The sequence below is a fragment of the Hippichthys cyanospilos genome, chromosome 8 (genome assembly GCF_059441005.1).
Source record: "Hippichthys cyanospilos isolate Australia breed blue-spotted pipefish chromosome 8, RoL_Hcya_1.0, whole genome shotgun sequence".
Classification (NCBI taxonomy): domain Eukaryota; kingdom Metazoa; phylum Chordata; class Actinopteri; order Syngnathiformes; family Syngnathidae; genus Hippichthys; species Hippichthys cyanospilos.
The window spans coordinates 12811567-12833878 of record NC_142376.1 but is presented as its reverse complement, the minus strand read 5'-3'; the positions used below and the strand labels follow the sequence as shown (position 1 = coordinate 12833878).

General features: G+C 38.8%; 2 protein-coding genes across 2 annotated transcripts in view; one reads left to right on the top strand and one right to left on the bottom strand.

Annotated features, from left to right (window-relative positions):
• The window catches only part of cdh23 (cadherin-related 23), a 171124-nt gene that overhangs the window by 131209 nt on the left and 17603 nt on the right, over window positions 1-22312 (top strand). The window contains exons 29-37 of the mRNA XM_088421399.1: window positions 1255-1403; window positions 1699-1834; window positions 3158-3546; window positions 3664-3765; window positions 4585-4587; window positions 4680-4829; window positions 5002-5130; window positions 5559-5687; window positions 5802-6029. Of these exons, the coding sequence (XP_088277525.1) occupies window positions 1255-1403; window positions 1699-1834; window positions 3158-3546; window positions 3664-3765; window positions 4585-4587; window positions 4680-4829; window positions 5002-5130; window positions 5559-5687; window positions 5802-6029 (1415 nt within the window). The remainder of the gene's footprint in view (window positions 1-1254; window positions 1404-1698; window positions 1835-3157; window positions 3547-3663; window positions 3766-4584; window positions 4588-4679; window positions 4830-5001; window positions 5131-5558; window positions 5688-5801; window positions 6030-22312) is intronic.
• vsir (V-set immunoregulatory receptor) lies at window positions 7996-21680 on the bottom strand. The gene is made up of 7 exons (XM_088421598.1): window positions 21473-21680; window positions 13605-14018; window positions 12992-13042; window positions 12785-12895; window positions 12320-12347; window positions 11840-12015; window positions 7996-9403 (listed from the first exon to the last, which is right to left on the bottom strand). Exons 1-7 carry the CDS (start codon window positions 21543-21545, stop codon window positions 9366-9368), a joined length of 891 nt encoding a protein of 296 aa, XP_088277724.1. The 5' UTR covers window positions 21546-21680; the 3' UTR covers window positions 7996-9365.

Here is a 22312-nt window from a genome sequence, read left to right as displayed (position 1 = left end):
CTCATTGCTCCAAAAATAAAAAGAAATCATCATCAGTGATATTATGATTTATTTACCTACCAAGGGCCCCAAAACAACACCTATTTTAATTATTCCACGTTTTTGTGCTTGTTCCTGTGGAGAAAAAAAACAATGATCATCCTGACAAAAACAACAGTAAAATAGTTCAAACTTTATATCTTTTGTTAGAGCTGATATTATTGAAAATATTTGATTGGAAGATTTGTTGAAAGCAAATAATCAAAATAATACCATTAATAATGTACACACTTTTAAAATGAGGACTTTTTATGGTGCCTATGGGTCATATAAAATGTGTTTGCGGGAATATAGTGCATACTTTGTGTTTATGCCTTGGAAAAAAAAGTTTATTTTGGGGGGCAACATAAACAGCATAAACTTTTTTTTTTTTTTTTTACAAACCTTAGATCTATATTTTGACAGGAAGTTTTTTAAAAGATCTGATGAGTTAATAATATTGTATTATTTGTTTTAACACTTTTATAATGGTCCCTAAAGGTTTGAACATTAACCAAATGTCAAGGTACTTCAAGGGTTGATCAATTTAACTTAATTTATTAGACAATTAGTTCTCATAAAAATACTGGCTCGTGACAGACCACTTCTATGCATTAATTAATTATCATCCTTTAAATGATAAGTAGTTATACATAGATGGATATGTGTGTGTGTATATATATATATATATATATATATATATATATATATATATATATATATATAGATACTGTATACAGACAGACAGACAGACAGACAGACAGACAGATAGATAGATAGATAGATAGATAGATAGATAGATAGATAGATAGATAGATAGATAGATAGATAGATAGATAGATAGATAGATAGATAGATGGTCATAGGTGGCGCAATGATTAACACTTTAAGTCAATCTGTGAGGTTGTCATTATTTCAGTTCGTACTTTTTGTGCTATTTTTGTTTAGTGGTGTACTGTGAGATGTTTTAAATCTAAAACTGATTACCTTGACCTTGACTAAATGTTGACAAACACTCAGGGCAGGGAACATATCACAGTAAAATTTCCAGATTCTGTGATCAAATATGCAAATTAATAGCTAAAATTTTTCATTCCATTTTCACACTTTTTGGTGAAAATGACATCTAATTTCCATTCGAAGAAGCTATTCACTCTGTGAGACAAAAGTTAAACGAGGGTGTGTGTGCGTGTCTGTGTTTGTTTGCGTGTATGCTGCATATGTGTTTCAATCCAGGTAACAGTAACAACCTGTTCAGCATTGACAAACAAACAGGGTTGCTGACCCGAGGCCCTCGTGCTTTGGACAGAGAGACAAGCAGCTCTCACATGTTGGAAGTGGAAGCGTACAACAGTGATGAGGGAAGCATGAGGAACAATGTGAGGGTGAGCAGACCAAGCGTGTGTCAGCTTGATGCTTCAAAACTGCATCATGGAGATGCTGGCAATCGTACCACGCAATTAGTTTAACTACATACCCTGGCAAAAGATTATAGAAGCTCATTCACCACAAATAATTTGAATCTGTAGTTTGTGGCGGAAACAAAAGGCAACCCAACATCGCTTGTATTCAAACTACCACTTTATGGCTTTAAGTAGCATACATACACATTAAAAAAAACACTAAGATAAAAAGTTGTTGCTGTAAGTCAGAATTTTGTATTTATGTAAACTCACACAGGTGATAGTGTATGTGGAAGATGCCAATGATGAGGTGCCAGTGTTTACCCAGCAACAATACAACCGTCTTGGCCTTCGGGAGACTGCTGGTGTTGGCACATCGGTGATAGTGGTTCGTGCCACAGACCCTGACACAGGTGAGTTCAGTTGGAAATGAATGCAGGAACTGCAGCTTATTGATTTTATTACTGGATTTTATTAGTTTTGCTGTGCTTTGCGAGGAAAAAGGAATAGTTCAATCTCCTCTTTTTTTTCATTTGTTACAGGTTGCTCTGAATAAATCTTTCTAGTCTGTATAGTTCTACCTTATATACATCCTGTGTGATTTCTCTTGAGACTGCTCTGATAAATCCTTGGTTCATAAGATACTTGTAATTGCTTTGCTAAATAAGCTGATTGCAAAGACTCTGAAAAAGTTACAGGACAGCTATATGCAGCTCAAGTGTAAATGGAATAGAAGTATGAGTTGACCAAAGCTTACACTCTGACTCCAAATCAGTCGTGGCCAAGAGACATTACCTTCATTACCTAAAAACATTTAGAGGCCAACAAATAGTGGATTCGTTTTAAAAAGACTAATTGTAACTTTAGTAGGTTGCAAAATGCCAGAAATGTTAAAGCCCAAAGAGATCTTTAAAATTCACAGGAGCAGGAAATCAATGGGACATAGAACTGCAGCCCAACGGATATTATAAATTTATTTGCAGGACAAATCAAACATACATGAAAAACTGTCAGGATCCGGTGAACCGTATCAGGTATCAAATCTATCCCGTTAGCCAAAGTGTATTCATACAAAGCCCCACTGTGATTCAAATACAGTAGGAGTTCCATTTATACTAGAGACTGCTCTGAACGCTTGGCAACAAGTACAATAAAATGTCAGCGTCATTAAGTTGTTTGTTTTGTTTTTTTTTAACACCCTGAATCGGCTATTAAACGTGAGGAACGTTGTGCTGTTAGAATTGGGAGTCAGGACTCACTCCAGGAGGAACAACTTGTCAAGTCAGCCATTGTCGCAACACGCTGCCGGGGACAACTTCAAAATAGAAATACACCAAGGCATTTGTGACCATATATTATTTGGTATGGTAGGGATTATTTTGAAGTTCTCGCCACTTTTGGCGGGGTGTTTCACTGTCATTATCAGGTAGCGCATTCTCCTGTGTACTCTATTACAAAAAAAGAGACAAAAGAAAACAGGTATCGTGCTGTGCAAGAATGTGGCATGGTAATCTCGCAAGATCTCAGGGTACTGTGTAAGGCCTTGTCCACTCCCGAATAATTAAAGAGAACCGCGCAAGTACGAAATATACTTTAAAAATGCATAAGGAATTGTTCACCTTGAATGTGGCTTTCGTATCGAAGTATCGAAAACTATGCCAGGAAATGTATCCTCAAACTGATTGCTGTTCTTCAAAGGCTGAAAGAAAATACTACCTGTTTTTCTCTGCGATCAGGTGATGGTGGAGCAGTCGCTTATGCCCTTGTGTCCGGCTCAGACCGTAAATTTGAAGTGGACGTCAGCACCGGCCTGGTAACTACAGTAGACTACCTGGACTATGAGACGAAGACCAGCTATCTGATGAACATTTCAGCTACTGACCAGGCCTCACCCTTCCACCAAGGCTTCTGCACAGTTTATGTCACTTTACTCAATGAACTGGATGAGGCAGTGGCCTTCTTTTTAGCCGGTTATGAGGCATCCCTACGAGAGAATATTGCCACAGGGACGGAAGTTGTTCAGGTGCAGGCCCAGTCTGCTGACAACTTGAACCAGCTGACTTATAGATTCGACCCAGACACATCACCTGCGGCCCTGGCCCTCTTCAAGATTGATAGTGTCACGGTGAGAACATTTCTAAAAAATGTGGCTCTGTTTTTTTTTTGTTTTTTTGTGTTTGTTTGTTTTTTGTTCTGCTCAAAGTTTGGATGGAGGGCAAGATTTATTATTATGATGTTTCAGGGCCGGATTACAGTCACAGGCCTTCTTGACAGAGAGAAGGGTGACATGTACACCCTGACTGTTGTCGCCGATGATGGAGGACCAAAAAAGGATTCAACTGTGGTATGGAAACTTTACTGACAAACGAGTTAAGACCTTGAATTGATTTGTAAAACAAAAGCTTAAGTGAGACAATTTAGTTTCCTTTAGGGGAACAGTCATACCTTTAAGTTTCTGGTAAACAGCAGTACGACATACCGGTACTTCTTCAGTTTAGCCTCTAGCATACCGGAACGTTTTATGACGTGCCGGGACTTCATATAGGCCCACGTAGTAAACACTCTTGCGTTTTGTGATTCTCATATGACTCCTACTGTAATTCAGGTGCCACAAATTGAAGATAATGCTAACATAAAAATAATTAAAGTCAATGATGCCTTCATTGCAAGATACAGCACAAAACTCTGGCGTCGGCAGCTAGCCACTAAGGGGTGTGTTGCAATGCCTACGAGACACGAGGTGCATGCAAATGCATTTGGACATTTTTAACTCAGAATTATTTATGGTTATATTATTACCTATTCTAGATTTATTTATTCCTTAATTTAATCATCTTCTATTTCCCAAAGCCTAATTTATCTGTTTTGTCCCACTTAAAGCACTAGGAACAGTTCGATCAATTTCTGGTCTTATGTTCTTTGATACTGTATACGCAGTGAAGATATAATTGATGGAGTTGTGTTTGGAGAAACTAGTTTTGTCACCAACATCATCAAGCACATGACATTAAAATCCGTATTCTCAAAAATTTTAATTGTTTGTCATAAATGTCTTGTTATAACGTTTTTGTCAATAGAGTGAATGATTAAATGAAACCCTATTGCTAGGGAAAAACGTAATAATATTATTTTTGTCTATTTTCATCTTCTATTGGAACAACAGAAGGTAAGAGCTTGTTTTCATCCACAGGATTACTACATTTATGTTCAGTTCAAGTAGTCTCAAACTAAATTCCATTTCACTTTGTCCACTGAAAGGTGTCCATCAGCATACTTGATGAGAATGACAACAGTCCCGAGTTTGACATCACTTCTGATACTTCAGTGGACATCCCAGAAGACACCGCCATGGGAAAGAGAGTGGCTGTAGTTCTAGCAAGAGATCGAGATGCAGGACTGAATGGGCTGGTAAGAGAGAGAAAGGGAAAACATGCTCCCCTTTGATCTGATGGATTGCCATTTCATAACACGTACCGACTGTATGATTACTCCAACAAGATGAGCTGGGGGACGTTTTCAATCTTCTGTCTCTCACTCCTTCTATTTGTCTTTCCCTTTATTACTCCTCATGCCATCTTAGGTCAACTTTACTTTAGTCGCAGGCAATATGGAAGATGTGTTTAAAATCAAGACAGTGAACCACACCTATGGGGAGGTCTATGTCAATGCTGCTCTGGACAGAGAGTCCGTGGATCGCTACCTCCTCAAGGTCAGAAATTAATGTGCATAAATTACGATATCACTAAATGATATTCCCATGATACCTTTGACAAATACCCAAACATTTTGGGTTGCTCAATTGATGCTCAGTTTGAAGTTTTTATTTTATTTTTAATGTGACGATTTAAAATTTGACTGAGTGGACTTTTTTCGAATGCGATGACTGCTGTGCTCTCAAGGGAAGTCTGACTTTCCCTGCTGAGACTTCTGCCCGACGCAACGCAACCCTGGATAAAGCAGGAGATGATGGCTGGATGGGACTAATTATGTCTTCATTCATTTTAAATGGGAAAAAGATTCAAGATATCATGTACTCTTTTGTCCTTTATAATATCCCCAGTTGACAGACAAGCACATTTTTTGGTGAGTACAAATGAATGGTGGCTCAGATTCAAATGCATGTGTATGCTGTTGCAGGTGCGTGCCACAGACAATGGGTCACCTCCCCGACACACAGACCACTCCCTCACCGTTAATATCCTAGATGTCAATGACAATGCGCCTATTATTGAGAGTCCAAGAGGCTACAATGTCAGCATAAGTGAGGTGGGACAGAAACAGAGCATGAGAACACTTTCACTTTTAGATTCAACTTTTCCTCGTTTAATAGTCTTTTGTCAGCATCAATAGGAATGGATGATTATATTGTTTTAAACACAGAATGTTGGAGGGGGCACCTCAGTCCTGCGTGTGATGGCTACAGACTGGGACACGGGTCCTAATGCCATGCTATTTTACTACATCACGGCTGGAAACCAAGACCTGACATTCCGTATGGACCGCATGACGGGAGAGATGGTGACACGGCCTGCCCCTCCTGATCGAGAGCGCCAGCAGGAGTACAGACTCATTGTGACTGTGGAGGATGATGGCACACCGCCTCTGTCGGTAAGGAGAACTAATAATTACCATATTTTCCGTACAATAAGGCGCACCGGATTATAAGGCGCACCTTCATTGAATAGCCTATTTTAGAAAAAACAGAAAACAAAAAACTTTGTGTATAAGTCACACTGGATTATAAGACGCATGGAATCAAAGTTATATTGAATCAAAGCTACTGTAGTGGCTGAGGCTGCATTTGCATTCTGTTGTGTATCCACTAGATAGAGCTGCACTTCAGGGAATGTCAACTCAATGATCAGATAAGCCACTCAAACTTTATTGAGAGAATCTAAGCATTCTCACAGCTCTGTTTACTCCAAAAAAGGATAAACAACAGTTTTATTTTTTCCAGAAGTAATGTCGGTATGGTGGTGTTTTCACAACAGAAATTTAAGGCTTTTGAGTGCGCAAGGAATCAAAGCTACAGTGGTGGTTGGGCTGCATTTGAATTCTGTATGCCGTTATATTTGTGCCACAATTGCGAGTGCGCCCAAAAAAAATTGAGCGAAGAAAATAAAACTGTGCGAGTGAAAACAGATTTTGAGCGCAGGAAAAAACTATTGAAAATAATTTGCTCGCTCAAAATTCCTTTTTGCATGCTCGCAATAGCCCCCTCTCGCTCAACATCTCGCTCAAGATACTCCTCCCTCCCTCGTTCAACATCGCGTTTGCTCAACATCGAGCTTTCGCTCGCTCGAGTTGTGCGCTCAGTTCTGCTCCACATTACGTTTGTGCCACAAAGATAGCCAATCAGAGCTTGTAAAAGCACATTGATTGACAGCTTGGTATCCAATGAAATTGCTTGTTGTGTTTACCCGGAACAAGCAAACGAGAGTGCGTCACATCGACTTGGGCGGGAGGGGATGGGCTTATATCATTAAAGTACAAAAACTAACAAGGTAGTTGTCAAATGATATGGTACAGCAATAATAATAATAAAAAAATAATAATAAAAGTAATGCCCAAACATTGTTTCTATATTGTTTTGTTTTTGGATGCCTTACGATACATGAACTTATGAGAAAAGGACTTCTGAAAGCATCACCCAGAAACGGACAAAAGCAATAATGTTTTGAGTAATACAGCACTAGATTTCCCTAAAGTACATATTTGCCCACAAAGAAATTGTAACGTTACTATTTAGTACCCTGTTCAAAGAGTTGTGAAGACTGCAGTAAGTGACAAGCCATTGGACGTTACATGTACAAAATACAGCATGTTTTTTCCTATAGTTTACAGTACTCCTAATCGTAAAAGTGATTGTCTTTTCTTACGTGTCATCATAATTTGGCACCACTGTTTTGTTTCATTAAAACTTTACACTCCCAATTCCCTGTATTGACAAGAGCGACAGATGCAACACTAACTACACCATTTGAATGTAGATCATACACTTCACAGTAGACTAAAATGAGAAGTTGTTGACAACACAGGAAACACCTTAGCAAAGAAAGCCACAAGCCCTGTTTTCAAAAAGGGGAAGAAAAATGTTGCATTTCCAGCTGAAACTTTTCTGCAACATTGAAGAACATTGTGCTGGCTGGGGTGGCACGTGGAAGAGTGGTAGTAGTGACTTTTGCTAGGGACTCCGGTCTATCTTTGCGATATTCTCCCTGTGCCCGCTTGGGTTTCCCCAGTTTCCCCCCACTTTTCCAAAAACAAGCCTGGTAGGTATACTGGACACCTCAAATTGACCTTAGGTGTGTTTGTGAGTGTGGATGTCCTCTGTGTGCACTGCATTTGGCTGGCAAACTATTGAGGGTATACCCCACCTATTGCCCAAAAACAGCAGGGTTAAAAGGTGGATGAATGATGGATAGCTAGACAGACGGACAGGCTAAATGTTTTTTCCTATTATCTGACCATGTAATCATGTATTTAATCAATGTTAAACAGGAACAAAACTTGGTCATCACAATCTGTTGCATTTTTCCCAATCTAAGTACAAAAGGTAGAAAGATAAAGTGGAAGAGCTCTGTTTTTTTTATTACCAATAAAGCTTTAATTAAGGACAACATACAGAATATTTATTCTCTCACATTAAGGAAAATGTACAAACATATTTGGCAACATTAAACTCCAGGAAAACACAAAAACAATATACCTGTATACAGAATACCCTGTTCTACGACCTTACGACAAAACATCCATTCACTTGCTGTGCACACAATGTGCGAAACAAACTCTCTCACACTCACAAACTACATTTTTCTATGCTGTCATCCATCCACACTTACATCTGATAGTCACACAATTTTCAAAAACTCAATTATCAACTTCCAACAACAAAATAAAATCCACCACCACAGGAACAGTATGACAGCAGTGATTTTAATGTTACATTGGTTATTAAGAAGAAATCTGGGCAAGTTTTCAAACTTGACATGATTTTACAAAGATGTATTAAGACGATAAGATCAGAATGTGCTGGAATGAATGTGAATGTGGACAAGAATGTAGCTATTGCAAATTTCTGACTATTGTGACTAAGAAGGAATTTGTATTCTGAAAGTTCACTGAAAAGAATTGAAAAAAAAACTGGGACCACTGAGGAAGGTTGTAGAGTTCACTTTCACATCTTCACGTTAGCTCGCCTGACCAGAAGCAAAGGGAACAAAAACTCTCCTTCGGCAAATGCAAGTTTTGTTTTTGCTCATTAGATAAATAAAGTAGATTTAATATGACATTTCAGTTAAAATATACCATTACTGAGTGTAATCTTTCAACATGATTTTTACATAGTTGACTAATTGAACATTTTTTTTCACCTGAGGAAAAAAAAAACAGCTTGCAATGTCTGTACATGCATGGTGCTACAGCAGCCTAAGCGACAATCTTTCATTCATTTGATGTGGGATCAGATAGGATCTATGCGTCACTCTCAATCACTCTGCCCCACATATGACTGCCAACCAACCAGGCCAGGGTGTAGCCTGCCTCTCTCAAAGTGGGCAGAAAACGTTTTATGTCATGGATGGACTAAACTTACTCCAGTCTCAAACAGCTGGACCCACCCACAGCCGCAGTCATCGTTTAGAATGGGTGACGCCCATTAACGCACCCTCAACCCTGCTGCCACAGCACAAGACTTCTCAATCAGTTTACCCCGAGACAGTGTCCAGCTTTTGCAGGTGCAGGAAGTACAGTTTGAAATCAAAATTCAGTCAGTCTGTTACCTCCTACAGACCAAACCCAGTGCACAGACGACATTCCCAACAGAGGTAATTGTGAGAAAGACCAAGGGAAACGTTGCTCTGGGGTCACAGAGGAGAAAAGAAAAAAGTCACAAAGCTGTTTCCAGGTCAGAAGTTAAGAGCAAGGAGGGAGTCTCATCCCTCTTTAAAGCAGGAGCATGTCTGGAGACTCAGGGATGGTGTCTGTAAGGAAGAAGAAAGAAGGTCTATAAGAGCAGAGAAATGGTAACCCTCAAAGACCTTCAGTGGATTTTAAGCAAAGTCAACCTTTGTTTTAAAAAAAACAAAACATTCTAGTCCAACAGAGAACTGATCAAACCTTTAAATGATGCCTCAAAAAAACGAATGCTGCGTTCAGAGCGAATTCAAAAAATTGTTTTTCTAAGCTCACTCGCTCGAGGGGATATAGGTTGTTCACAAATTCACGCGAGAGGTGATATATATGTGTGTGTGTATATATATATATATATATATATATATATATATATATATATATATATATACATACACACACACACACACACACACACACACACACACACACACACACACACACACACACACAGATATATGAGAGGAATTTCGCTTCACTTTCCATGTAGCGTCGCCCACCGTGCTTTCTCGCTCCATGTTGAGCGAAATACTGTATATTGACACTAATTTAAAACGTTCTGTTTTTTCGGATTTCAAATGTTCGGCCCGAACACAGCATAAGATTTGATTGGCCTGCCATGTTGGATACTTTCCCCATCAACTGGCATCAAATATTAGTTTTTTTTCTTGTTTTCATTTTATTTCAGAGGTGTCAATTCACATTTTTGCAGTGTGTGGATGGGAGCTAGATACAGCCCAAATTTTGTTTTTATTATTTTTGTTTTGTACTGTGTAGTATGTATTGAATATACTGATGCTTGATCCCTTCATAAATATTATGGGAGTCAGATTGTGATCAATTAATTACATACTGTCACAGTTAAGATGTTATGTGCTTTAATCACATTTCACCTCATTTTTAATTTCTAACTTTTTGCTTTCTGTGTGCTGAAAATCTGGCATCGGGCATCTGGTGCTGGAGTTGTTGGGGTTGGAAATAAAAGGTCAATCACAACCTGAAGTGGACACCGATTAGGGGTCTTTCTGTATTTGGCAATAATTGATGGGCTCCTATTGTGGGCAGAAGGGCAAGTTCAGGACCAGAACTTAGATGTGAAAATGGAAGAGCAAATGAGAGGTGTCTATCTGATGAATGGTAAATGTAACCTTAAAAAAATGCCCTGACAGCAACTTGAATCAAGGTCAAGTGACATTCTTTTTTGTGTGTGTGTGTGAGTGTGTGTGCGTGCAAGCAGGAGCGTGCAAACCACAAAAGCATAGTTAAACGTAAAAAGCACCTTGCTGCAAATGCAACAAGGACTAACAATAGCAGCAGCCGTAGCGAGCCAAAGCAAAGCTCTCTGCCAAAGTTGAAAACACCATGCATTTCAGCAAGTCTGCGATGGACAGGACGAGCAAAGTTCATTTCTAATTTTTGGGCCACTGACAAAAGAACACAACACCATTCCTAAATGAAAGGTTGCAGCCAGCACTTGAGACTACGTAGTCTCAGAGCAGAAGGTAAATGGTTACAAGTGCATCTGTTAAAGTCTGTAAATTACATAAATGGCTGAAACTACTGTTTTGGTGTAGTATATCAATCATTTGATGTGCCACAATAACACAATGCATGCAAATTTAAAGGGCTTCTCTTAGAAATGTTTATGTAAAACTAAAAAGCTTGGATGAATTAATTACAAATCATAATTGTTCTCATATTTGAATCTCTTGAGAACAAGAGTGAATATATTCATCTAAGAACACACCAAAATATCTTTTTTTTTTTTAAAAAAGTCTGAATTGCAACATATTCACAATAAGTAAGAGGAACCAGCTGCTTGGAAGGTTCCTCTCAATGTAAGGTCAGATGGCTGAAAAAGATGAAGAAGAAAGCTGAAGTGGGGCTTTTATTCGCGCTGAACAAAAAAGTGTGACATTTAATTGGGTTGCATGGTTTGTCACATTTGTTAACAGCTCAAGAATTTTGGCAGGGAAAATCCAAATAAAAAAAATGACCAATACTTTACTTTTGTTACTTTTCTTCCCAGATAGTAGCGCGAGTGGATTTGTACAAAGCATTAGTAGATGAAAATAAGAAAGACCAGACTGCTGAGTTGGGAAATTTGGTTTGAAAAGGAAAAGACCTGAGTTCTCAGCTATGCGGTGGAGATCCACTCAACTTCTTAGTAACATCTGTCGCAAGCCATCTCATCTGAGTGTGAACACGCAATTTTACACAAGCATCCGCCAACACTTCCAGCAAATGTGGGACATTTCAACACTCTCAGGCCATGGTTACGCTGCCATTGCGTCAGAGTCTTTTATCATTATAATTTTGAAACCCATATTTCAAATTTTTCCTTTGTACTTCTGCAATAGAACTTACATCCAAGAGCGAAAAAGGTTCAAGAAAAAAAAAAAATCATTTGAATGTGCCATTGATGGAACGATCACAAAGGTTCCAGCGTACTTATCCACTTTTTGATTGTTTCGCTGTTTAGCAGGGATATAACGGTATAGTCTTACCTTCTATTGGGAAGAAAACATCCCCCTGTACGGAAGGGGTCATGGGGGTTCCTGGTTCAGATAACAGATGGTGCCCCGTCCCCGAGGACTGCCTTGTCATAATTTGAGCAACTGTGCGGGTCTTCACTCGTGGTGATTCCCTAAGAAAGACTGGGTTTTCATGACCCTGAGCTTCACTGAAAACACAAGAAAAAAGGTACTCAGTTTACACTATGGACCGAAGATAATCTTCTTTACAAAACATTTGGTAAATCTCGAGCACAGCAACTAAACAGTGACATCAAACAAAGCAACTATAACGTGATCAGAAGTAGCCTTGATGCTTCGTTACTGTTGTCCAAAAGTCTCTACAGATGGTCTAAATATGGCAGTAGTTTGGGTATTTAGAATCAATCCATGTGGAAGATATTTAAAAGAGCAGATGTGTTATGAAACGCATCCTGTAAGAACAGCTGCCGAGCAGACTGTGGGAAAACATACCTGTCCATCCTCACCAGCTCTTGTGCACCTGGGACAGAGGAAATAGGAAATAGGTTATTGTGAATGAAGCCAAACAAAGCTGAACGGCACATATAGTGTGCAAACGAGTTTCCCTTCTGTGTACCGTTGATTCTACTCTCCAACAGGAAATGTATTTTCAGACAAAGCGCAGCGAGAAAATAATTGAGGCCAAATCACGTTTGATGTGGAACTGTTTGTGCTTCACTCAACCTCATTTGGGCTGGAGTCGGACCTGCTTTCCTATCATTTTACTAGGACATGAAACATGAAATGTGTGCGCGGCGCAAACTCTGACCACAATAACAAACGTGTCGCTAATTTAACATCACAGTGTCATTAAAAGCTACTAATCGTAAAGAACTTAATTTGATACTGAATCCTAATATATTGTGCAGTCGTATCTAACAAAATGTCCTGTTGGTGTAACAGATCTAAAATACATACGTCTGTTCGAATGGTTGTTCTGCCTCTGCCTGTAGACAAGTAGCAGAATAACAGGCAGCGAAAGCAGAGCCAAGATGCAGGCTGCTATGGCCAGGGCCACTGGCACAGCCCCTGAAGATAGAGCGCACACAAATGTCAGTTACAGTAATTGCATAATAAACAGAATGTTTAGCATGCTATTTAGTGATCTTAAATCAAATGACAAACCTCCAGGTAGTGCAGGATCAATGATGGAACATTCTTGGGATCCATTTCTTCCTGTAAAAGGAATGGTGTGATTTTCAAATAATAACATTTAAGGACGAGTCCATCAAAAATATTCATCTAAAGGTACTTTGAATTCTTTCAGTCTAGTGAAAATAGTTAAATTGGCCTTCTTCACTGTATTAGCTGTGCTACCAACATCAACAACTCAGCTACCAACATCAACACATCATTATTTAAAAACAAAAAAACAACAACAACAAAAATCATATTCAGTTGCTGACCCGCAAATCGGTTACGCTGTCATAGTATGACACGGCAAATGTATCATTGTGTGTGGAGATATATATATATATATTATATATATAGTGTGTAAAAGTGTGGAAAAAAAAGTTTTTTGTTTCAGCCAAACATTTTCATTTTGGTGTATCGCTAGCATTAATTGTACATGAAAAAACATAATATCACATATTGACAAAATGCAAACTTTTTACTGACGAAAATGTGGAAATAGGTTTAGTATCTCTTTAATATAGCCTTTGCATTTGAAAGGGATTATCAGAAGAACTCAACTGAAACGTTTGATGGATTTATATGTTCGCAGCGCCTTACTTACTTGGCGTCACATGGAGTATAACATGACTGTGGGAACTCTGCACAACGTTTGCATGTTTATGGTCTTGTTGAAAGTCCAGGACCATGCAGCAGTACCGCCCCTGGTCAGCGATAGTCACATTCTGCAGAACCATCCACAGATTGTTCTTGGAATATCCAAATTTGAACCCTGCTGGCAAGGTGTGGTTTCCATGCGGTTGCCCGTAGGTCATGTGGCGCGGGCCTAAGCGTCCCATGCAGTGTTGGTCGCTATGTGGCGTGAAAAGCCAGGCGTGTTTTAAGACATCAGAGGGGGCCAAGGGGACCCCTGTCTGAGCACAGTCGGGTGCGAATGTTGCCCCTTCCGGACAGGTCCAGTAAAGGTGAGGGGCGGAAATGCTTAATGAGGATAAGGAATGGGGTATCTTCCCGGTAGCTACAAAAAACAAAAACATGAAATACATTATAATTAGATTACATCACACATGTTAGACATTTCAACTGCTGCTGAATTCTCTTTAAAATCAGGCTCACTTAAGTTCCAAGTATTGTTCCCTTTAGGAATAGATTATCGGTTCCGATATTATGCATTTGAACAAATATATTTGTTTTAATTTCAAACAAAAACAAAAGGTGCACCAAGGTCACAGGAGCAATAGTATCTCTTCTGAAGTTAAATGAAGTTTCAAAAATGTGTTATACTGTATGTGTTACTTAAAACAAGTATAAATTACCAGCCCTATCTCAATCACATGGCTGGGAGCCTAAACTCTGACCACAAATTCCCCAGTGATAAGACATGAGCCAGACAGACATGAGGACTGCTATTTTTATGCCAGTAGTATTTACTTTCATAGATTTACACATGGAATACAGAAATCCTTTTGGCAGTAAAGAGAGCAAAGTAAGGCCTGGTGCAATTGCAAATGTCTACCATGTAAAAACAATAACATCTATCGATCCCTTGGGCATAACAGTTCTTACAAAGTACAACAACATCCCATGCCCTAATTCAGTGCATTACAAACTTCCTGGTTTTTGTGAGTATTTGGTCTGAGCAGCACGCTTCCTCTTCCCTATGCTCGCATTTGGAGCACTTTAAATGGACATATGATGAACAGCTGGGTATTATGAAATGGAAGGTTGTCAAAACAATTACACGGGGGGTGTATGAAAAGCTTTAAGCATGAGAAACTAAATTGAATAAAAGATTTTTGAACATTTATTCTTGGTCCAATGGTGCTTAAGCGCTTCAATCCTATAGTAGAAAAACTCATTTGTTTGGGATTTGCATTGACACTTCTTATACACAATGTGCAAAACTTTTCATACACCCCTAGTACTCTTCAATTCTACGAAGTAAATGAATTGGTGTAAAGCGCAGTATTATATTGCTGGCATTGGGATGAGATGTCATAAAAGTCACTTTTTGGAGATTTTTTTTTTTTTAATCTATACTATTAGTCAGTCTACAAGTGTGATCTTATTTTACAAATTGTTACATCAGAAGTGTTAAAAATGGCTTGACTGATTGAACAAACTTTCCATATTTAGAGTGTATGCAAAAGGGTTGATTTGGGAGATATGAGGATTCCTCCTGATGCCAGCGATATGGAAAGAAGACACTAGGGAGCTGAAATTTCACCCAGAAGGCAACAACATGTCAAAGTTCATAATGGCATGACCACTTATTTATCACACTACCAGGAACGTGCCATTCCTTGGATAAGATACTTCGAGAACGATGTGGAAGAAAAATACCCAAAAAATTGTCAAATAAGTAACTGAAACTTGCACTTCAAAATTTGTTACGATGGCAAAAAAAAAAAAAAAAAAAACACACACACCCATAACATTTTAATTTATTGTAAATGTTTCAATGTTTGCAGCAGGACTCAGGCCGCACGCATTTTGTAGAGTAACCCAAGTGGCTAACCATAATGCATACACTCAGTCACAGGGGTGGCTGTCGTTTGACCACAAAAATGATTAACGGCAACATTGCAAAACTGATTAAAAGAGAAATATTAACTTGACTCATATCTGAATGTAATTACTGAGTGACACACATGACTCAAAAATTCCCAGAAACATTGTTTGGGTTTGGCCAAAGACAAGTCATCTATACACAGGCTGCGGTTTAAGGGCATAGCTCGAGCAAATGCTGACTGCTACCATTTAGTTTGTCCTCACACCCAAGGCATGAGTCTGGTACTGAGGGGATGCACGACAATGAGTTGCTCTTAGCCTTGTGGCATGTGAGGTTCTTACAAAACTTATGTCGTACATCTGCCAGCGTGAGTGGTTGGCCTTTGGTGGTTGACGATCCAAGACAGGCTTTTTTTTTTTTTTTTTTTACTGCCAGTTGTGTTCTGCGCGGAATGTGCTTCTGTCATATGTGGTTATCGTAAGGGTAAATCTCAAGAGAAGTAATTTGACTCCATTTCATCCCCTCCTAAGTCTTCAAAACAGTGCCGTGTGTGTGGTTTATGCGTATTTTCTTTTTCTAAACACGGCACTATTTTTGACTGTAATAAAGCTTGGGCGGGATTGAATTCTGGTCTCGCCTACAACCACTACTGCAGTGTGGTAAACAGTCACTGTAGTGAAATAGCAGACCGAGATTGTTATGCTTCTATATGTCCCGTACGTTCCGGAAGCCAAAAACACACGTGAGATTTTTTGTCATACTGTATCTAGCAACAGTTTTCACCGCATCCTGTTCACTGCTGCACACGAATCTTCACATAGGTTACATTAAAGTTTAATGTGTGGCCTATAACATGTATATGCTAGCACAATAACGTATAGGATATATCTCGCCATTTTAGGGCTGCAGCTATTGAGTATTTTTTGTATTTGGATATCCTACCAAAAAGTTTGAACCGTATCTTTTATTTAGATTTTTTTTTTTCTTAGTGAAAAACCACCATAAACACAGCAGACCAAATCACACATTTCCACGTAACTATGAATGACCAGCTTTTGTAATTTTTTGATAATCAACTTTTTTAACCCAAATATTAACTGTGAGATTTTAGATTGGTAAATTATTTTTTAATTTAAATTTAAACTGTGCTTAGCAGAGCACTACTTTCCTCTCTAGAAACTTATGATTAGGGACAAATCCCTCCCTGTAAATTTGGGTCAGAGAGACAAATTTGCTGACAGAAACAGCACATTTGAGTCAGTATGTTATGTTAAAAAGTGACAAGTAGGATTGGTAGGGCAGGCTGTGAGCATCATAGTGTGCAGGGTCGTATAAGTCTTATCATGGCAGCCTATGTGGAGTGATGCTAGCTATCATCTAATTTATGCTACATGCACCTAGAATATGACGGAGCCCGATCCATCAATAAACATTGGGGCCGTATGTCAGTGCAATCAAGCCGTTTGCTTGAGATTGAAAGTAACTTCGGAACAACATTGTGTTGTTTTCTATATCAGAGTCTGTACCACCAGTTGCAGGGGAAAGACAAGTCAAACTGTTACAATGCGACACACTGCAGGGGCCAACTCCAAAATACAAGCGTACCAAGAGATTTGTTTCCTTATATTATTTGGGAGAGTAAGTTTCATTTTGAAGTTTTCCTTCTCACAATTCCAGAGTGTTTTACTGCCATGCAATTCATTAACAATTGTTGCTGTGATTGGCTTGACGTATTTTTTTTCCTGATATGTACGCTAATAAGTGGCTATACGGAGCAAGAAAAAAAATGCCTCAAGCATTTTTTTTTTTTTAAAGTACTCAGCCCTAAACTATTTTGTTTACTGCTTGCCGTTGTTTTTCTGTGTTGAAGCCTATCTTAGTTGACTTTGAGCAAGAGGCGGGATAAACTCTCATAGAGCACATACCAACCATTCCTGCACACACATACATTCATACCTATGGACAAATCTGGGCTTTCACTTAACCTAAGACATGTTTTGGGCCATTTTATTTTTGTTCTACTCAATTTTTTTGTGAGATTGATTTTTTTTAAACTGATTTTTGGGGGGATTGAACATTTTTACACTTGAATAATTTGAGATGTAATTTTTTTTTTGTACAATTTTGATCACTATGGTAGAAAGTGTTTTATTTAACAGCGGCGATCAGACTTTTAGCTAGGGACATTCACCTTCAATTTTCCATAATGCAATAATGTAAGACAGTGGATGAGTACGTGCAAGAAGAGCAAGATGTATGCCTACTCTGTGAGCATTATTGCAGGGGTGCTAAGAAGATTTTAGATGAGGGTGTGTCAGGATTTAAGGAGTGGACATCCTTCCTGAATTCCTCTTCCCTCTCGCCTGGCTCCTTGCTAGTAACAACTAAGTCCCATGAAGAGACAGCTGCTCGTTTTCTTTAGGAGAACATGGCAAACAGGTTGCATGCAAACCCACACTCAATCCAAGGTGATGTTGCAGGTGTTTTGTATCTGCTGACATTTGTGGGAAAAATGTTGCTTGTGACTGGAAAAAAAAAAACCAAAAAACAGGAAGCTCAGCCTATTTAAAAAAACTCTTCTTTCTCTGCTATCCAATGAGGAAGCATACAAGTGTGATAGTAATGTTTTTTGTTGTTGTTTATCTTGTTTCGGCTCTGCAAAACTTCACAGCAATGTTTGGATAGGCTGTATGTTTGCATATGTTATATTTAAATGTGGATGTGTGGTACAACAGTGAACTCTGCACCACCCATTGTGTGCTGGAGGCAATAGGAAGACCATGCAGGATTGATTAAAGTGAATCTTGCCCCCATGGCTGTTCCTGCTACTGTGGGTGGACAATAGGAGGGGAGGCACTCATCCACTCTCGTTTCACACCCACAACACTTCCTCTTTGGCTCCTATTTGGCATCTCTTCCGTTGTTTCTTTAGTAGATCATAAAAAGCATTTTATTATAAATGTATATACAGTAACAGTTGTAAACTATGAGATGACATCATATGTTTAACTGAAGTTGACCACACCACATTGTGAATATCTAACATCATAAACACTGTTGGGATGGTGGGGGGTTTTGCCCAAGTATCAATCAAACTGGGATTAGGGGTTGGTTATCCTTTTTTTTGTTCTTTTGCATCCAACAGACGTCTTGTTTGTGCTTTGTTATAAACCTGGTTTCCCCTTCTCTCAGGACATTGATAGTCCCTTGGGGTACAGAAACAGTCCCCCTTTTGTTATATGCTTGAATGCCACCTGTTTGAATCACATTGCCTCTAACAGCTTTCTTTTTGACAACAAATCCACTATATGTACTCATGTTTAATTCTATGAAACCCTCCAAGGTTACATTTGGACATATGTGCTTATTTTAACTTCTACAAGAGAGGTCCTGCTCCAAGACAAGTGACCAACTGGTAGATCTGGTATCATTTCACTACCTGTGTTTGCTCAAGTGCCTCCCCAGGCACACACCCCTGTTCACACCTCCTGCAAATGCAAATCCATGTGTTGTTGATGAGACTATTAAGAGTTAATGAAACCAGCAGGAGGAACAAAGACTATCCCTTCGACACACAGTTTCAGCCGAAGCCTCTTGTAGAGACAAAAATAAAGATAAAACAAACAAACATTGTTTAATAGCTCAGAATACTGAAACTGTAGGTAGTCGGTTTGCTTACAGGAATTATAATTGGTCAAGGAGCAAGTTTTTCCACATCCTCTAGTATAACCACCAATGTGTAAGCATTTTACAACATCATCTTATCTGCAGCAACCATTTTGAAAGAAGAGGCTATGGTTTGCCATGCATACAACACAACAATACAACAATTACTATATAATATTATGTCAATGTTTTTTTCAGTTAATTGATGAATCTGATTTTTTTTCAATCCATGCTTCAATTAATGACCAAGACCCTGTTTCAAATTAAAAGTGCAGAAATTGCGAAAATAAATTGATCATGAATCACTTGCTCATTTGGTCCACAATATCTCAAATCAAAGTCACATTTTGCTCTAAAGCATAGCTGAGAATCACATATGTTAACTGGCTGTAAGGCTTGTACTTCAGTACAAAACTTGGGCAAATACTCAAGAGGCACATCCAGACCGCCAAGGGCCTTTGACCAGCCTTCATTCTTTTAATTTGAAAGCTGTTCTTTCACATACAATAGCTACACACAGTAATATACGAAAGCAATCAATTAAAAAGTATTTAAAAAAATCGATTAAACTCAATTATTTAGTTGGTAAATTGGTTTCGAAGCGACATCGCAATAACATTAACATACGATGATTCAGTTCCTGACGTGAGAAAAATTGGCAAAAATATTGATACTATTTCCCCAAAGACAAAGTTCATGATTGTCAATGTCTTACACAAAGATAAGAAATAGGAGAATATGTACTGGTGAGAGGATGAAATTCCGAGGATTTTGGCGATCATTATTTCAACCAGGTCTCAAAACGATTAATCATTTATCAATAGTGCTTTTTATTTTTATTTAATGACACAATAGGTTTCGTAATAATCTCTTCGGAAAAAAATATATGTTTTTTCTAAATACAAATAATGAGCATGTTGGCTTATACAGCTGCAGAAGTTCCGTTTTTTGTGGCCTCTGCAAAATTAGTTGCCCTGCTGACATTGTTGTTGTTGCTGAAGCAGTCAAGGTTATATCATTCACAGTCAATGTTGTATCCTTGATACTAAGCAAAATAACCGTTGAGAGATTTTCCAGCAGTGGAGGCCTGTTGTATGGTATTCACCTTTAAGAAATGCGATACCCCAAAAATGACAAGAAAGGGAATCTTCTCACTCCTCACATCCCGTCTTAGAAGAAAAACTGCCCGAGGCCACATCCTGTTGATGAGACTGACCCAGGAAACCATTTTCAATCACTGCCCCCTAATATTGACTTATTTAGTGCAGATGATCAATGCATTACATTCGCTGTGCTAAACAGGAGGGAGGGGGTAGCAAACAAGATTAAGCTTGCATAGTCACATCCTGTGTGGTGCATTTTTGACCGTCACCATGCTACACAGGGAGTAAAATGTTTATCTCGACTTGGAAACACTGATTATTGTTTATCTCAGGCCATGGTTTGTCAAGGGGCAGGCTTTGACTGACAGGGGCACAAACAGCTGTTTGGGCTCAAAAGGAAGGACAACCTACCAAATAAGACATAACAGTGCTGTGAGCAGGAGTAGGGGGCCGCACTGGAGATGTTTTCTTAATCGTCCTCAGCAGCTTCAACAGTATGCATACATAATTTCCATCTTCTCAAATGAAGCATTTAAATGATATGCTGAAGTTTATGTTAGTGGCATAATGCTTAAGGCGCAAAGTGGTCAGAGAGGAGTCAGCACCCTACGCCTGAAGGCAACAGCTGTCCCATCTCTATATTGGTCAGCTGCAATGAAAAAGTCCTTGACGAGGACACATAGTTCATTAATTAGGCCAAGTCATTTCAGCCTGCGTGGTTTACTACTATGTCTTGTGCAATATTTGCTTAAATTTCAAGTTGTGCCGTGCAAAACGTGTACTGTACTTTGCATTGTGCAATTTAAGATTAGAATTCATTCACAACTGTATTTCAACAACGCAGTTTGGTGCTGAAGAAGTTCACAAAGAACATGAAAACTTTAAGTAAAGCCAGATGTGTCATCTTAGCTAAAAACCTTTTTACCTCATTAGAGCCCATATACTTATTTTAACCGTAAGTCTCTGGGGAATGGAAGTTACTTAAAACAATACAAGCTGAACTTGAACAAATACTAAATTGGAGCAACCTGAATATGCCAGACGAAAAAAAAAAAAAAAAAACAGGCAGTCAGTGTGCGCTGCAGACGCACAAAGTGGTTAAATGTCTAAGTGGGTGTTTTTATCGTAAAAGTTCGCTGTGACAAAGGGCAACGTGTCAACATGCAGCCACACGCCCGTTCATCAACTCACCTCCACTTGAGGACATCAGAAGCCAGCAGCACCAAAACAACATCGTCTCACTCCCAAGTAATCCGGAGTCCATGCTTGTCTGAACCCGCTGTCATAAAGATCGTACTTTCAAACTACTATGATGTGGATCGCACTCGGGTAAAAGTTGAGTTTCACTCTAATTAGCATAAGACGACTGATCCGTGTCGCCCCAACTCCTGCGTGTGAGATCGAGAAGTTTGGACTCGACTCAAGTCACGTGACGTGATACAGCGGTTCTGTTGGCACCGCCCACAAGAAGTACGGTTGAGAGCTTCAAAGATATTTTCCCTAAATATTTTACACGGTACTTTTTATCACGCAATAATTGTTATTAGGATTTTCGGGTAAAGACAATCAGCCTCAAAGCTGAGCGATCTCGAGACGACAAAATTTAGGCCACATTTATAGTTATTCAGATTTTTTTTACACTCCTCTAATTAAATGCTCTATAGCTTGACCAAAGGTCAATGGGATTTGAGAAGTTCTTACTCCTACGTCAGGTTTGAATATTATGCACTGTTGATTATTTTCCATCACTTAAATTTGATAATTCTGGTTTGCGATTTATTAAGATAGTTTCACCATTCCCAGTGATTGACTTAATTATAATCTAATTTATTCTGCACAGTGCACTTTGAGAGCACAGGAAAAGGTCTTTCTCACAGCAAACGTGTATTTTAAACTCAGTTCCATATAAAGATTTTTTTATGACTTTCGCTGGCATACCAATCATTCAGTGGGATATTTTCTTTCTTCTTCCTTTCTATTTTAGGCTGTAACTGTTGTGTCTAAGAATGTTATTAGTCACTTTTCCTGAAC

What these genes read in the sequence shown, in the direction of transcription:
- vsir (XM_088421598.1), bottom strand. Translation starts at nt 21,545, where the DNA reads ATGGACTCCGGATTACTTGGGAGTGAGACGATGTTGTTTTGGTGCTGC. An exon ending in GAACAACCATTCGAACAGAC is followed by an intron (nt 12,348 to 12,784) that starts GTATGTATTTTA and finishes CCTCTGTCCCAG; the next exon opens with GTGCACAAGAGCTGGTGAGG. An exon ending in TGTTTTCTTCCCAATAGAAG is followed by an intron (nt 9,404 to 11,839) that starts GTAAGACTATAC and finishes TCTTCCTTACAG; the next exon opens with ACACCATCCCTGAGTCTCCA.